Source organism: Erinaceus europaeus, chromosome 3, assembly GCF_950295315.1.
Source record: "Erinaceus europaeus chromosome 3, mEriEur2.1, whole genome shotgun sequence".
Lineage (NCBI taxonomy): Eukaryota > Metazoa > Chordata > Mammalia > Eulipotyphla > Erinaceidae > Erinaceus > Erinaceus europaeus.
This window is the reverse complement of record NC_080164.1, coordinates 31,474,943-31,491,242: the sequence shown is the minus strand read 5'-3', so window position 1 is coordinate 31,491,242 and position 16,300 is coordinate 31,474,943. Positions and strand designations below refer to the sequence as shown.

General features: G+C 47.3%; 1 protein-coding gene and 1 non-coding gene across 4 annotated transcripts; both read right to left on the bottom strand.

Annotated features, from left to right (window-relative positions):
• Positions 1–606: 606 nt before the first annotated feature.
• On the bottom strand, positions 607–8,556 carry ODC1 (ornithine decarboxylase 1). Of its 3 annotated transcripts, XM_016191190.2 has the most exons (13): positions 8,333–8,556; positions 7,213–7,341; positions 6,080–6,170; positions 5,854–5,986; positions 5,374–5,547; positions 5,031–5,203; positions 4,530–4,664; positions 4,047–4,128; positions 3,794–3,877; positions 2,715–2,877; positions 2,520–2,632; positions 2,215–2,429; positions 607–1,572 (listed from the first exon to the last, which is right to left on the bottom strand). In XM_016191190.2, the coding sequence occupies exons 4-13, from the start codon at positions 5,953–5,955 to the stop codon at positions 1,428–1,430; spliced, it is 1,386 nt and encodes a 461-aa protein (XP_016046676.1). In that variant the 5' UTR covers positions 5,956–5,986; positions 6,080–6,170; positions 7,213–7,341; positions 8,333–8,556; the 3' UTR covers positions 607–1,427. The 3 variants fall into 3 exon arrangements, with proteins under 3 accessions (XP_016046676.1, XP_016046673.1, XP_016046675.1); XM_016191187.2 differs by lacking the exon at positions 7,213–7,341; XM_016191189.2 differs by lacking the exons at positions 7,213–7,341; positions 8,333–8,556 and adding an exon at positions 8,181–8,311.
• Positions 6,899–7,003, bottom strand: LOC132537951 (small nucleolar RNA SNORA42/SNORA80 family). The gene has a single exon (XR_009549352.1). It is a non-coding gene; the product is annotated as a small nucleolar RNA SNORA42/SNORA80 family (small nucleolar RNA).
• Positions 8,557–16,300: the final 7,744 nt, after the last annotated feature.

Genomic DNA, 16,300 nt, shown 5'->3' with positions numbered 1-16,300 from the left:
CCAGACAGCTGATTAGTGTTCTTTCCTCCTTGTCAACTCCAGGCCGAACCTAATTTTCTTTATGGCTCCTGAGTCTCATTCATGTTCTAGCAACTAAAGCCAAATTCTTCGGGAGACCCAGAGCTGGTGACAAGCCAAACCCTTTTCCAGTTACGCAGCCAGAAACTAACTTTACTTTAGCAAGTCACAGCAAGTACTATGCCTGCCACATGGAGCCCAAGTCATGAGAAGAGGTGGCTCTTTTTAGGAACAAAGGAAGTTCCTCTCAAATCCTTTGGTAAGTGTATTCAGCAACACCTGGAGGGAACCAGCATTCCTTCCCATTTACCATCGACCCACATAGGTCTACAGTAGCTGGTAACATGTACTCAATGCCATTCAGTGGCTGGTGACTTAGTAGAGCAGTGTCAGGCTTTCCTAAGCTTTTGTTTCTCTCCCCACTGTACACCACTGCAGGTACTCATTATTCCAATTCTGAGGACTAGGTATTCTCGAGGAGGGAGCTGAGACTATGAAGACCAGTATCAAAGGTGAAAAGAAAAAGGTAGAGATCTACAACACAGATTAATTGTTGCCAAATTTATTCAAGTTAAGTTGACTGCCAAATGTTGTACCACATTCCTTGTTTTAATAATCAATTTAGCCTGGGAGTAACATCAGGGTGTACAGGGGATGCCTTTAGTCCCTGTAAGCATGAAGCCTCATGCACCTTCCCTGGGTGCTGGCCATGACGGGTCAGCTAGTTAACAAGTGGCTCTAAGAACTCCAAATTCACAGCTACTCTGGGCATGAGGGGGGCTGAGGTCACTGTCAGCAGCAGACAGTACAGCTTTTGTCTCATACAAAATGCCACTACTCTTTGTGAGAACTCACAGCAAACTAGGTGGAATTCATGTACTCAAAACAAAAAAGGTGTCAACCAGAAAGAAGGCATTTCTATGGATTTTCAAAATATTGAAAACCATATTAGCCCAAGTCTCTGGAAGAATTTTCTCAGCCTACAGAAATAAATGTCAATTCCCATTCATATTAAGCACATTCAAGGTGAACCATTTGGAATAGACACGCTATAAAAAATTCCCAATGCCTAATTATTTCAAGATACTTTATTTTTAAAACAGGTCACAGCACTAAGCTTTTGGCCCAATCTGCCAATGCACAAGCTACAAATGCTTGCTTGGCAGCTGAGGGACATGCTGTAGTAGCATGTTTGAAAAGTGAATAAAAATCCATATAAAAAAAATATTCAAATAGTTTCCATAGGAACACAGTTAGGTGTGACCCCTCTTCTAGTCTTTCATACTGTTGCATGTGTGCCAACCCTACTTACAAAGACTTTTTCAACACTAGCAATAATTAAGTTAAACGGTCCCCCCAAATCCCTTAATTCAAGCTAAACTCGCAGTTAACAGCTACAAGAATGGTCTCTACACATTAATACTAGCAGAAGCACAGGCTGCTGGGTGTCGCTTCATCCCACTCTCCCAAGCACAGGACACGGGCAGAGCGCTGATGTCCTGCTCCTCCACTTCTGGCGGGAAGTTGTGGCTCTGGATTTGCTGCATCAGTTGCCTGAGACACAAAAGTGGCAGATTCAGAAACCCTGAGTCACCAAACTGGGCAGTTTCACAGGAGAACAGCATATTCACGAGTAACTTCTTTAGTTACTATGTCATCAAGAAGCAGTTCAATGCGTATTTCTAAAGCAAGCATTTCTTCAGAAGCACCTTTTTTTGGTAAAGCTGTAATTCATTACAATTACATGCAAATATACCAATCACTTTTTCCCTAAAATGGTTAATGCTTAAGAAAAACTAAGAAATACAGAGCAGTGTTACTGAAAGATTTCTTTCATTTGTGTTTTCCAAAATTTATAGAGATTGAAAAAAATGTGATTTCACTACAGGTCTGGGCCACTTTTTCACTCAGATTAAGAGACGGGGCCAAGGCACCAGAGCACCAACGCCAGCACAGAACCCGGACTGTGTGCATGGAAAGATGCATCCTGCCTGATAAGGAACCTCTAGGCCCAAGAGCACACACTGTTGTCTAGAGAATGTGAAGTTTATTAAAAAAAAAAAAAGAAAAAAAAAAAGGATGTAATTTCACTTTATCCCTAAGCACAACAATTTCTTATTCAACTAGACAAGAGCAGCTGCAATTCCAAGAAAGCATCTATCTTATCAGAACCAAAAGCATGCAGTTGTTCCTTACCACGTTGGCCGTGACATCACATAGTAAATAGTCGGTCTCTGGAAACCATTGAAAGTAGAAGCAGCAGCAACAGTATAAGCACCCATGTTTTCAAAGAGCATCCAATCCCCCACGTGCATCTCAGGCAAGTCACAGCGCTCAACAATCCGATCAAGGCCATCACACGTTGGTCCCCATATACTGGATGAATAATACTTCTCATCTGGTTTGGGTCTCTATATATATCAAGAAAAACATACCTAGTTACACTTGTTATTAGGAACAAGCTTAAAAACTAAATACAGTAAGGTATAGTAAGAAGGTACCTTTTGCAGAAGAGGCTTGACGTGTGCATGATCATAAAGGATGCAATTAAATGATCCATACACTCCATCATTCACGTAATACATAAAGGTCTGCTCACTGGACTCATCTTCATCTAGAAAAATGTGATCATTAGTCTCAGCTACCATTTTTTGCAACAACTTACATCTACATATGTAGTGATCCCCCAGACGTACCATCAGAGCCTGACTGTTCCTTTAATACAAGTTTTTTGGCAATGATATTAACTGCAAGTGTGAATGCTGATGCAACATAGTATCTGCCTGGCTCAGCTATGATTCTCACTCCCGAATCTGATGGAAAATACTTGTCCAATGCTGGGTTGATGACACTGGTGATCTAGGAGTTATAAGACAAGAGTCAAGTCACAAAAAGGATCTGAAATGGAGAGAAAAGCAGTGTGCTGTAACACAACAATGCAAGCAGTTAGTTATCAACATCTCCTTGAAAGTCAGCCTGCAATTCCTCATGATTTCATTTTAATTCCTTTTCAACAGGGGCATGCATTTATTAAACAGTGGTATAGAGTAAATATATCACAACACAACTAAGGCAGCCAGATGCCTGGCTAAATAGCTGATCTAACAAATGTATGTCAAAAGTCTAATACTGGGCAGGGGTAGATAGCATAATGCTTATGCAAACAGACTCCCATGCCTGAGGCTCCAAAGTCCCAGGTTCAATCCCCTGCACCACCATAAACCAGAGCTGAGCAGTGCTCTGGTAAAAAAAAAAAGTCTAATACTGTGTAGCTCTCATATTTTTTCCTCCAGAGCACTGCTCACCTCTGGTTCATGGTGGTGCAGGGGATTGAACCTGGGACTTTGGAGCCTCAGGCATGACAGTCTCTTTGCATGCCACACATCATAATTTTAACAAGGCTGTGGATCTATGTTATAAATCCAAACAGTGTATGATGGTTTAACTTCTTGACTAAAGACTTCAATTGTTTTAAAGACTGGAAGTAAAAATTCTAGCAATGCACAATGGGGTAATGATGGACTAAGGTCAACACATTATTTCCTGATGTGATGAGCTATTTCCTAAGACTTGAGAAAATGGGCTCATTTTAGTTTAGAAAACTCTAAATATTCTAAATGAAAAAAAAACACTTCTAAATACTCAAAATGTTATACCAAGATATATATATGTGTGTGTGTGTGTTTCCACACTCCCTCCAATGTTACAACATTTAAACTTGGTATATTAAAAGGAACTTCATATAGCTATATACAGCACAGTTTTATCATGTTACCTCTTCAAATTTAAGCTTTACATCCTCAGATCCAGGAAAGCCACCACCAATATCAAGCAGATACATGTTGAAGCCAACCTCAGCCTGGAGTCAAGAAAATCAAGTTAATGTGAATAGCCAGATTTGTAACAAGTAAAATGTAAAAATGTCACGCAGCAGAGAGGACTAAGTCTGTAACATACGGTGACTTTAAAATCAAGGCTAGTTATTATCAGCCCTAACCCCATCTCCACTGAGGTTCACGGATACTCACCCCCATGTCAAAGACATAGCGGGCATCAGAGATGGCCTGCACAAAGGTCTCGGGGTCAGTACAGCCACTTCCCACGTGGAAGCTAGGGCAGAAACCAAGGAGAACATGTTACTTCCTACTAACTTTCTTCTTCCTTTTTAAAAAAATTTATTATCTTTTTTTATTTATTGGATAGTCAGCCAGAAATTGAGAGGGGTAGGTGATAGAGGTGATAGGGAAGGAATTGAGGTGATAGAGAGGGAGAGGGAACCTGCAGCACTGCTTCACCACTCACAAAACTTTCCCCTGCTAGAGGGGTCAGGGGCTTGAACCTAAGTCCTTGCACATTGTAACATGTGCGTTAAACCAAATGAGCCAGCACCAGGCCCCCATTCTTACAACATCTTAAAAAAAAAAAAAAAAAAACCACAGTGGGAGAATGGGAGTAAATGTGGGTTGTCTAATGTCTTAAGCCTCAAAGCTATGCCAACTCAAAGAACTTACCTGACACCAATGACATCAATATTTAGTTCTTTCGCCCGTTCCAAAAGCAGCCTGCTGGTTTTGAGTGTGGCACCAAACTTAACACTAAGGCGACAGACTGCTTTGGAATCATCTGTGGCAATCCGCAAAACCAACCTAGAAGCAAGAAAAATGTACTGAATCTTACTCTTTTTTTAACCAGAGCACTGATCAGCTATGGTGGTGTGGGGAATTGAACCTGAGAGTTTGGAGCCTCAGGCATGGAGAGTCTGTTTGCACAACCATTATGCTATCTACCCTCCGCCCTGGTTTTTTTTTTTTCTTAATTCTATTTATTTTTCATAAAAGAAAAATATCAGCTCTGACTATCAGTCAGAGCTACAGAGGAAAGCTCTGACAGTCACGCTAGGGACTGAACCTGGGACCTCAGAGCCTTAGGCATGTAAGTCTTTATGCAGATTTGAATTTGTTTATCTATAAACCCCCTATCTCCTACCTCTTTCAAACAGAGGAGTAACTCACTTTGCCTTTGGATGTGCTCTGGCAACTTTCATCAGTTCAACTTCACTATCAAAAGTCATCATCTGAACTCCATTACTGGCAGCATACTTAATCTGAGACACTTGTTTACAAGGATTTGCATAGATAATTCTCTCAGGAGGCACCCCAAGACTCTGCACCATTTGTATTTCAGTCTGAAAAAGAGAGATTACAATATACATATGCAGCTAACAGACAGTAGAATCAAAACCCAAGAAGTCGGCACTGTCCTGACTTTTTTCAAGAAACCCAACCTGGACTCACACTGCTGAGAACATCAAAGACATTTTATATAAATCATCTGAGTCCCACCGCTTTTCCTTACCTTGCTGGCACAGTCAAATCCTGCCCCTACAGCAGCAAGGGTCTTCACTATGGTTCTGCTATCGTTGCATTTGACAGCATAAAAGGGGGTGACCCGAGGAAGAGTTTTTAACCACCTCAGATGTTTCTTTAGAATGTCTCCCAGGTCCGCAACATAGAAGGCATCCTTATCATCCTATGTAAGAGGGGACAAAGAAATCATTAGCAGTGTCCCAAGAGGTCCAACATGCAGCTTCCCTTGTTTCCCGCCATTCTCAATTTATAAGTAGAACTAAAGAAACAAAGGAAAAACGGTCATTCCTACCTCTCACTCAGACATGAATCACTGTCTTCATTGGGTTACCCACAGCCCATCAAAGTCTAAGTTCTCTGGTAAAGCAGGCAAATCCCATTACATATCCCTAAGACCCCAATGAAGTCTCCCACTTTCCTACATCATGTTGTCAAAGATGCACTGCCAGTTTGACCTTAATATACTTACAGAAGAAGAGACTTCATTAATCTTTTGGTCCAGAATATCCTTGGCAGTAAAACCTTCATCAAGGAAATGGCAATCAAACTCATCATTACTGAAGTTGTTCATGGTTATTTGATGTTCTTCTGAAATGCAACAACTGCAAATAGAATGGAAAGTTTTACTGAGACACTTTGGTACAGTACTCAGCAATTTTGAATAAGAATGACCTCCTACAACCATGATCACTTACAGGAAAAACTCAGAGATGGAATAGCAATATCTCCAGGAATTTCAAGTTCTGCTGAAAATGTGTATGCCCTCAGTGCAATCCTGGAAATGTTCTGATTAAAAAAAAAAAAAAAAAACCACCCACATTAGAATACATTAAACTGTCAGTGATTCCATACACCTCGATGCCGAGGACAAGACACATTCAAGGCAGTAATTTCTAGTGGCTGTTAACAGGTTACCTGGCAAACTGCATTAAAATAAGTTTCTTGAGAATGTTATAAATCAATTTTTATGCTGAGTATATAATTTTTTTAAAAAGCTGAAATCTTCACATCAACATAATTGCTACATCTGATAAAAAAAAAAAAAAAAAAAAACCAAACGTGTATGGCAACATTGCCTACCAAAAAAAGCGATTCTGGGAATTCCAACTTTCCTTACAGGCACTCTTAATGTTTTAACTACTAATGGTAATCATAAACAAGCACAAATGAATTATGAGTAAGAAAGTGCTTAGCAATAAGAACCACTGTCACTGACCTTCACAAATATGCCATTTGTGCTAACAGTTATTTTTCTATTTTTTTTGCTTGTTTTGTCACTGGGTCTCCACCCCTCCAGGCCAACTTTTTCTGATAGACAAAAAGAAAAAGACACCACAGTCCGGAACCTTCCCACTGGGGTGGGAGCCAGGCCTGAATCCGTCAGGTCAGAGCACAGCGGAGAAGGCAGCCCCGCCCCCAGGTGAGCGAGCTTGCCTGCCCCCTGACAGTTACCGTAGAACTGCTGTTCTTAAACCTATTTAATTTCTGCCTCATATGGCTTCTTTTTTCTCTCCCACTGTGCAGCCCACTTCAGTGCCCACGGCCTATGGGCAGAGGCCAGGCATGCGGCACTATGAGAGGCCCAGGGGCACAAGCCTCTCATAAATCCAAACCCATGCACGGCAGAACTTGTTCTAAGACTTGATCTGATGTGGCTTTTTGGCACTGTCATCCTCCCACACTGCCTAAATCACCCCTGAGGGGAGGCAGGAGACTGCTGCCAGCAAATCCATTTGTCCATATAAATAACATTAAATAGGCTCACAGTTTGACAGACTGGGTTATTTAGGGTCTTGTTAAATATCTTTATGGCAGTATTCAGGCTTACATTTGGGAAGTCTTCGTCTCTTTGAAATGGTCCCACTCTGTTTTTGCTTTCCTGTATCTCTGGATTTAGGAACTTTCGAAATATAGAAATCTTGACCAAGAACACTACAAGTCCTGTACAGTTAAGTCACTGAAAAGAATGCATCATTTAGCCCCAAGAGAGCTCTTCTGCTACGGAATCCTTCACTGCCAACTAACTGCACAGTGTCAGACCAGACAGGGACTAATTTAAAAGGAGAAGGGGGGGGGGGACTTCACAAGTCGATGAAATTACAGTCCGGGTAAAGTCAACACAACTTTGTATGTTCGCCAGACCTTTCCAAGAGGTTCTGCTCCCCCTCCCTTCTTCTTCTTCTTCTTCTTTTTTTTTTTTTTAACATTTTCCGGAGGCTCCTTTAAACACAAGTCTTAAAACACACACACACACACACACACACCTGGGGGAGTTGACTTCTAAGTGTGCTCCCCCAGCAGGCCCCTCAAGCCCGTCAGCTCCCCTTAAATCAGTCCTTCAGAGACTGTAAGGACCCGGCCGTCTGTCTCCACAGCTGCAATAAAGTAGTCAAGTCAATTGGCACCCAGGCAGGGCTCGAGTTCGTCTTTGGCGGAGCTGCACCGAGTGACCTGAGCTTGGGTTCACTCCGACGCGTTCCTGTACCGAGTCAATTGCTCTTCGACACACAGCGAAGAAAACTTTCTTCTAAAAATAAAACTACCAGGACAAGCAAGTAAGACCTCGTCTGGGTGAACCCGAGCGACGGGAGCCCCGGCAAGACCTGCACTGGCTCGTCTCACCCCCCCACCCCCTGCACCTGCTACCGGGTTCGCGGCAGACGGCTTTAAAGTTTAAAACAAAAATAAAACAGCGGTGGGAGAAACGACCCGGCCTTCCCGACCGCTTCCGGCTCAGACACCCTGTCCGGGAAGAGACGGGGGCGAAGCGCGGCACTTCAGCCCCGGCGCCCTCACCTGGGGGTCCGCGACCGCACGTCCCGCCCCCGGCACTTGACCAAGGTCCGGGCCAGCGGCCGGCTCCGCGGCCACGTGTCCGTCGCAGCCCCGGGCTGGTCCCCGCGGGACACGTGGCCGTCCCTCCTGCCTCCCCGCCGTGCCCCTCTGACCTTAGCGCGCTCGGCCGCTGCGGGCCGGCCCCATGGAGACGCCGCCGCCGCCTCGCTCGCAGGACCGCCGGCCGCCCCCGTCAGCCGCCCGCCCGCCCGCCGCCTCGCTCCCTCCCTCCCGCCGCGGAGGACCGCCGGCCCGAGGTGGCGCCGGAGCTCAGGCAGAGGGGCGGCGGCGGCGGAGGCTGATGGGGACTGACAAAGCCCGACGCGCCGCAGCGCCGGTACTTATAGCGCCGCGCGTGTCGTCATGGAGACGCACCAGCTCAAACCAGCCGCGATCGGTTCCGTCCGGGCGTCCGCCGCGGGAGGGGGCGGGGTGCAGCGGGGCCGGCCAACCCGGGCCAGGCCGCGGGGGCGGGGCGGGGGGCGCGGGCCGTTCAACGTCAGCCGGAGAGCGCCCCTCCCGGCCCCCGGGCAGGTCTGCGCAGGCGCACGGTGCCCTGGGCCATCCGGCGCTTGCGGCGTCCGGGGCCGCCCGTGTGGGCGAGACGCGCTGAGCCTGGGTACGGACGCGGCGCTTCCACCTGCCGCGCCGAGTGTCGCGCCCAGGGGACACACAGGCAACTGCTGGAGAGAGCTGGGGCGCCGGGCAGCCCGCGGGCTGCTCAGCCACGTGGCCTCGGCGGCGGACTCTGCCCCTCTGGCCAGCGTGGGAGGGAGAGGACCCGGGGGAGCACCCTGGGGCCACCCCGCTGCTCCGGGAAGGGACAGGGACGCGAGTCTCCGCGGTCGTCACCCCGCCTGAAATACCCCCCGCGCCTTCTAACTAGACGCGAGAGCGGCCGGCAGTGGACGCACCGAACACGTGCTGTGTCTGCTGGCTCTGCGGGGAAGGGGCCAAGCGCGGGAGTGGCTCCCCCGCGTGCAGGTGGCAGCTTCGAGGCTTGTCAGTCACCCCAGCAATGTCTAGGCAGGGGACACCCATGGGACCAGCGCGGGGGAAGCCGCTGGACCCTGATGACACGCAGTCAGCCCCCTTGGGGCCATCCTGCCCCGCCCCAACCTCTTGTCTATGCCTCCGAGGGTCTGAAGGAATTTGGGATCCAACCCCTTCGTCTTTACCTTTTCTTACTTTAAACACAAAATCCAAAGACAAATCCAGGCGATGTTCCACCTTAGGGGGTGTGGGTTGATAGGAGCTTGGCCGCATCCCAGGTATCATGGCTGGTGCAAGGGGACCCAGGGGGAGTTGAGGGTTCTAGTCAAATTTTCGCCCCAATTTCTTTCTTTTTTTAAAAAAAAATTTTTTTAAGTATTTTATTTATTTTTTGAGAGAGATGCAGAGAGAGAAATACACAGATAAACACCAGAGCACTGCTAAGCTCTGGCTTATGGTGGTGTGGGGGATTGAACCTGGGACTTCGGAGCCTCAGGCATGACAGTCTCTTTGCATAACCACTATGCTATCTACCCCCGCCCCCGCCCCAATTTCTATTTGATCATTAGTATGTTACCTCTGATCTGTGAGACTCAAAGGAGGCTGGACTAGATGAACCCTCAAGGAGCATAACAGCTACGACATTCTGTGACGTTTTGAAAAAGATCTTTTATACTGCAGCCCCTCCCCAGCCTGGGGGTGTAGTCAGTAAATGCTAGTAGAATGAATGAATGATCCAGCTCTCTCCGCAGAGCATCATACTGTCCACCTAATCAAGAACTAGGAAAGAGCCAGCAAGATCGTTCACTTGGATAGCAAGCCTGCTTTCTCATGCACACGACTCAGATTCTAAACTGGCTCCCGCCACACCAGTGGAAACCTAAGTGTTGGATGGTGTCATTACCTCTGAAAAAGTCAGCCTGGAGCAGTTCTTCTTCTAGCGTTTGCCATTCTTCCGTAGCCAGTCAACAGCGTCAGGTTGAGCCTGATGTAAAGTTTCGAGACCTCCTTTGAATCTGGAGAGGTGGCAGTCGTTGACTATGTGGGTCATAGTCTGTCTGTAGCCGCAGGGGCAATTCGGGTCGTCTCTGGCTCCCCAGCGCTGGAACATAGTGACGCACTGGCCATGGCCTGTTCGTTAGCGATTGAGGAGGGCCCAATCATAACGAGCTAGGTCAAAACCGGGTTGACGCTTGCAGGGGTCTGTGATGAGGTAGGTGTTTGTTCTTTACCTCAGCTGACTGCCAACTCTGTTTCCAAGAGACTGGAACAGAGAAGTTCAGTGTAGGCATAGGGGACCAGATTGGGTGATGAGACGTCAAGCGTTGGACAGGGTGGGCGAAGATATCCGCGTATATTGGCAGGTCCGGTCGAGCGTAGACGTGGGAAATGAACTTAGATGATGCCGCATCCCGACGAATATCTGGCGGGGCGATGTTGCTAAGAACTGGCAGCCATGGAAGCAGTGAAGGCCCAGAACACAAAAGGAACAAGGAAAACATCTGGAAGCCTTCCAATCTGAATCACATTTGTTGACTTATTTATTTACTCCTCTCTGGGCTGATTTTTTTTCAGTTAGAGGAACAGAGAAAGAGAGTATACCACTGCACCAAATCTTCATCCAGTTTGGTGGAGGCCAGGCTCGTATCTGAGTCATTAGTGTCAGTCTGGCAATGCAAGGGAACAATTCAACTGAGTTTTTTTTTTTTTTTTTTTTTTTTTTTTTTACCAGAGCACTGCTCAGTTCTGATTTACGGTGCTTTGGGGGATTGAACCTGGGACTTTGAGCCTCAGACATGAAAGTCTTTTTGCATAACCATTATGCTGTCTATCCACCCACCACCAACTGAGCTTTTTCACCAACCCTATCAATGTTATTCTTACTTAGTCACTGAGTGGGTGCCTGGGACCTTGAATTAGGCAGTGGTGGTGGGCAATATCTCCACCTTAAAGAGTTTCTTTTTAAAGAATGATTTTTTGGTTTTTTTTATCTTTATTTATTGGATAGATACAGCCAGAAATTGAGAGGGTAGGGAAGATAGAGAGAAAGAGAGACACCTGCAGCCCTGATTCACCATTTGCATAGCTTTCCCTCTGCAGATTGGGGACCGGGGTCTCGAACCCCCGTCCTCGAGCACTGTACCATGTGTTCAACCAGGTGCGCCACCATTCGGTCCCAAGAGTTTATTAGGAGTTGGGCTAGTCAGATCTGGCCAGAGAATATCAGAGCCTCAGGCACTCTGATTCTGCGGGGCACACCTTCTCCTGGTCTTGTCTTGCTCAGGAGAAGAAGCATTGTGTTTTAGTGACACATAGTTTTCCCCACACTCCGGAAATCTCCCATGTCCATGAGGGAGCGCTGCCCTCACTGCTGAACTTTCCATGGCACATCAGTCCGCCAAGTAAACACTAGCTCTGCTGTGCCACCTCTTTTGGACAGAGGGGACAGGATGTCACAGGATGTGGGATTCTTGAAGCAGCCTGACTGGAGAGAAGGACAGCCAACCACTCTCTTATCCTTCCTACTCACAACAGCTAACTGCTCTATGAGACTTTGGCATTCTTTCTCTGGCAATCAAAGGAAGGGTTTGGAACAGATGTAGGGTTACTTACAGTTCAGGTGGTTCCTCTCTCTGAATCTCTCTCTCTCTCTCTGTGTATTTAACATTTATATATTTTGGCTACAGACAAAGGGAAGAGGGAAAGAGAGAGACTTAACAGCACTGCTTCACTGCTAGTGAAGTTTCCCCCCTGCAAGGTGGGGGAGACCGGGGTCTTGAACTCGGGTCTTTGTGCACTATAACATGGACACACCACCGCGTGCTCCACTGTTTTGTGTTTTAGAACTATTATCTGGGGTGTAGAGGTAAGTTCTTGTTTCAGAAAGCCAGTGGTCTGTCCCTCTGATGTTCCACTCACAAACCAGTCCCCCCACACACACTAACTCACCCTAAACATACATGCTCCCCTCCCCATGCCTTGTTTCTTCCACAGGAGGCCAGACCTGATTTGGATGACCCTGCAGCCTCAGTGGGGAAACAGAGGTAGGGTGTGAAGCTGTGTGGTTCTCTCCTGTGCTCATCTTCTTGCTGTGACAGGCACACTCATGGAGAGACCCCTAGTCTTAGGTCTAGGAGCCAGCAGGGCCTATGTCATTAGGCCTGATTGTTGGCTGGAATTCAAGAGGAAAAACTGACAGTGACTAAACCTGGTCATGGTCAAGTGCACAGCAGTAAAGGTTTCCCATGTGTCTTTGGGAGTCTTTTCCTTAAAGCAAAGTGACAGGTCTCATTTTTTATTTATTTATTTATTTATTTTATTTTTATTTTTTATTTTTTGACAGGTCTCATTTTGATGTCAGTCTCACATAGAGATGAGGTTCTTTTGTGATGTTGAAGCTGGGCCAGGTGAAAGGTGGCACACCTCACTTCCAGACTGGCTTCAATTTCAGCTCAAATGAAGCCTCAGGCATCCCCATTCCTGTCTGGATTTTAGACTCTGGTAAAGGCCCTCTGGCTAGACTGGACTGGATAAACACCCAGGTCCTGGCACTCTGGTGTGAGAATTGGGCTGAGGAGACAGCATAATGGCTATGCAAAAAATACCTTGAGGCTCCAAGGTCCCAGGTTCATTCCTTAGCACCACCATAAACCAGAGCTGGTGTGTGTGTGTGTGTGTGTGTGTGTGTGTGTGTGTGTGCCTTTTCCTCTCATTAAAATAAATAAAATATTTTCTTAAAAGAATCCCTGATTTTTTTTTTTAATTGACACCAGGGTTATTGCTGGGGCTTGGTTGCTACACTTGAAACCACTGCTTCTGTTAGTCATCCCTCCCCCACTCTCCTTTCTTCTTATTTAATAGGACAGAGGGAAACTGAGAGAGGAGAGGGAGATAGCAAGAAAGAAAGATATCTGCAGCACTGCTTCACTGCTGGTGAAGCTTGCCCCCTGCCACAGGTGGGGCCAGGGACTTTAACCTGCCTCCTTGTGCACTTAACCAGGTGCACCATCACCTGGCTGGCCCCTCTCTGATTTCTTTTACAGAATATGCTCTATGTAAATTTTCTGAACTAAAGATCAGGGCACATCTGATGACATGCTTTTACTTGATTATTGATTTAATGCACATTTAAGGCATCACCTTCACTGGGAAGAATCAAATAACATGAAAAGCAGAAGCCACCAAGCACTTATGAAGCCATTTAGTCAGTATGGGAATACTCGACACTGAGAACTTTCTGGAAAAGGGAGTCATGTTCTGTCCATGGTCATATGCTACTACTCGAAATTTCTTTGCTAAAGCTTAGTAATAATTGACTCTTAGAGGATGGCCTAGGTGTCCAACTACATGGGAGGCCTTTGGGGGGTTAACTTGGTCCTATCCAAGGGTGCCAGAATTCAGAACACTGGGTAATGGGAACCAGACACTAATCACTTGGCAGCCTTTGACACAAACTATGCTCCATCACTCCCCAACAGCCAAGCTGTGCCCTTGAATCACTTCCAAAGATCCAGTCCTCCCTCCCAGGCTGAAAGTGTGCCACTTTTGCCAATCACCAAATGATGTGCCCCAGGTGCTGAGTGCGGCTTCCGGGGAGGCTCTCCCAGCTGACTAATGGTGCCATCACTGGAGAAACGAGGTGCCTCCAAAAGCCTTTGGCCTGGTAGTCGAAGACACCCAGATGTCAGTGGAAGTCCCAGGATGTTTTGTCTCAAAGGCTCTTGCGTCACTGCCACACCTTACCCCCACCCCGGGGTGGCTGCCTGGTGAGTCGCCAGGACTTGGGCAGGAACTGGTCCCAGGTCTCCTGGAACCCATCAAGGCCCCGTGGCAGGTGGCTGCTCTATGGAACATCACAGGGAAGAGGCAGCCTGGGTGCAGAGGCTGAGAAGCAGAGGTCCATCAGCCTGGTAGAAATATGTCTGTGTTTCCCCTCAGCCTTGCCCTTCCAGCCAGCTGTAGAATTTCCCAGCAAGAGTGTGTGGAGCTAGGGTCCAAATGTGCCACCTTCCATACATGTAGACTCCAAAGGGGATAGAAGATTGAACTTAGGACCACTTTGTTCCTTCATTTAAAACCGTCACTGGTTCAGCCCCTTTACAAGACTGTATGGAGAGTCCTTAACAAATATACAATGACCTTATGACCCAGCAATACCGCTCTTAGGCATTTATCCAAAGAACATGCAAAATCACTCATCTGAATGTACATATACACTCCTCTGTTCATAGCTGCATTATCACAATAACCTAAGAGTGAAAGCAGCCTAACTGCCTAGCAACAGATAACTGACTAAAGAAATTTTGGGATATATACTCCATGGAATACTACTCTGGGATCAAAAAAGATGATATTGTGTCCTCTGGGGCAGAGTGGGTGGAAACGGAGGTGATCATACTTAGCAAAATAGATGAAAGATGGTTTCACTCATATATGGAATCGAGAAAACTAATACCCAGGAAGTTGGGGGGGGGGGGAAAGAAGCAAGCAAACTGTTTCTAAGATTTTGTGAAAACTATGGTAGTTATCTTTGGGAGATGGGACGGTAGGGATACAGAACTTTGGTGGTGAGTGTGCTTTGGAACTACACACTGTATCTTAGAATCTTGTAACCCACTATGAATCACAAATCAAAAATGGAAGATAAATAAATAAAGCCCATCGCCCGTGGCCACAGAGTAAAGTCCAAATACCCCTAAAGCCCAGGAATGCCCCACTTTTCTTCTCAGACTCCTGCCTTCACACCTTCCCAATCCCTTTAGTTCTTCAGCTCCTGGCCACCTCCGTGGGTCACACTGCACCGGGTCCTTTGTGTCTTGTCTCTCTGCTCACTCACTGCTCGTCTTCCTCTGTCCTCTGTCCTCCTCTCCTTTTCATTCTTGCTATCCTGAAAGTCAGGATTTACTTATTTTTACATATCCTGTTTTAAATCCTGTGTGTGGCACCAGCCCAAACCCCCCATCACCCATTGTTGTCCTGAGAGATCTGTGATTCCTGGTTGTTACATGAGCTTCTGGGTGTTTCTCCCCGGGTGCAAGCTAAAATTAGAGGGGGCAAAAGACTCAAGAGTAGTTTTGCTCTGGTTATTTGTTCTTTCATCTGCTCAGTCGATGTCTCTATTGAGTGCCTCTTCCATGCTGTGGGCTGGGTTCCAGAGGCCCAGCCGGGACCTAATTCGGCCTAAAGCAGCCTAACCCACCAACGCTGAAATACGCCTCTTGTTTTATTTTCTCCTGGACGCCTGCCTCTGACCCAACATGTCACAGCACCTCTGCTGGGGTTTGCCACTGCCCCGTTTCTGCTGGAGCCTCACCCTATGGTGGGGCCCCACCTCTGGGAAGCCCCAGCGCCTGCAAGAACTCTTCCGCTAGAGGGGAAAGAAGAGCAATGCAACCTAGGACTGTAGGTGGGTGTGTGCTCCTGGACAGGCTACCAGGATGGTCTGGAGGGCCCTCGGTGCCACACTGGACTGAGCCATGGTCCTAGGTCCCCCAGCTCCCAGCACAAGCCAGCTATATGCCTGGGGTCCCTGAGAGAGAGGCTATAGGCACATCTGAATGGGCTGCCTGGTCTCTCCCTCAAACAGCCTGGGAGCCCTTATTCCTTCCCACCAAGACACCCCCCGACCCCCATTAGATGATAAAGAGAGGGGATTCCCTGTGCTGAGGGGTGCTTGATCTATTGGACCTCACAACCTAGGAGGGAGGCTGCTCCACCAAGGTGGAGCTCTGGAATGTTTCCATTACTAGGACAGTGGGCACGCGAGGTGCCACCAGGAGGACCCAAAGTCAAAAGTGACAGCTAGGTTACGCAAAGAGCTCAAAGAGAAGCCTGGGCTTGGCAAAGGCCTGCCCAGGGCCTGGCTGAGTCAGGCAAGGGGCCCTGGGGCCGCAGGGCAAGGACAAGCCTGTGAACTTGTTCTAGAAAGGTACCTATCCATGTGTCTGGCTACACTTGGGGGCTGAGAGCTATAGAGAGGCTGCCTTGGGGGGCAGCAGCTTGCTAGAGGGCTACTCCCAGCTTATATAGACCACATGTCTTTGGCTTTAGCTGTGTTTCTGTCAGCCCCACTGAACCCTTGCTGACAG

Bases quoted from the DNA above. Each gene is read 5' to 3' on its own strand.
- ODC1 (XM_016191190.2), bottom strand. From the start codon at position 5,955: ATGAACAACTTCAGTAATGATGAGTTTGATTGCCATTTCCTTGATGAA. The intron at 5,548-5,853 runs GTAAGTATATTA...CCTCTTACATAG, and splicing joins TTAATGAAGTCTCTTCTTCT to GATGATAAGGATGCCTTCTA. The intron at 4,665-5,030 runs GTGAGTTACTCC...TCTTGCTTCTAG, and splicing joins AGAGCACATCCAAAGGCAAA to GTTGGTTTTGCGGATTGCCA.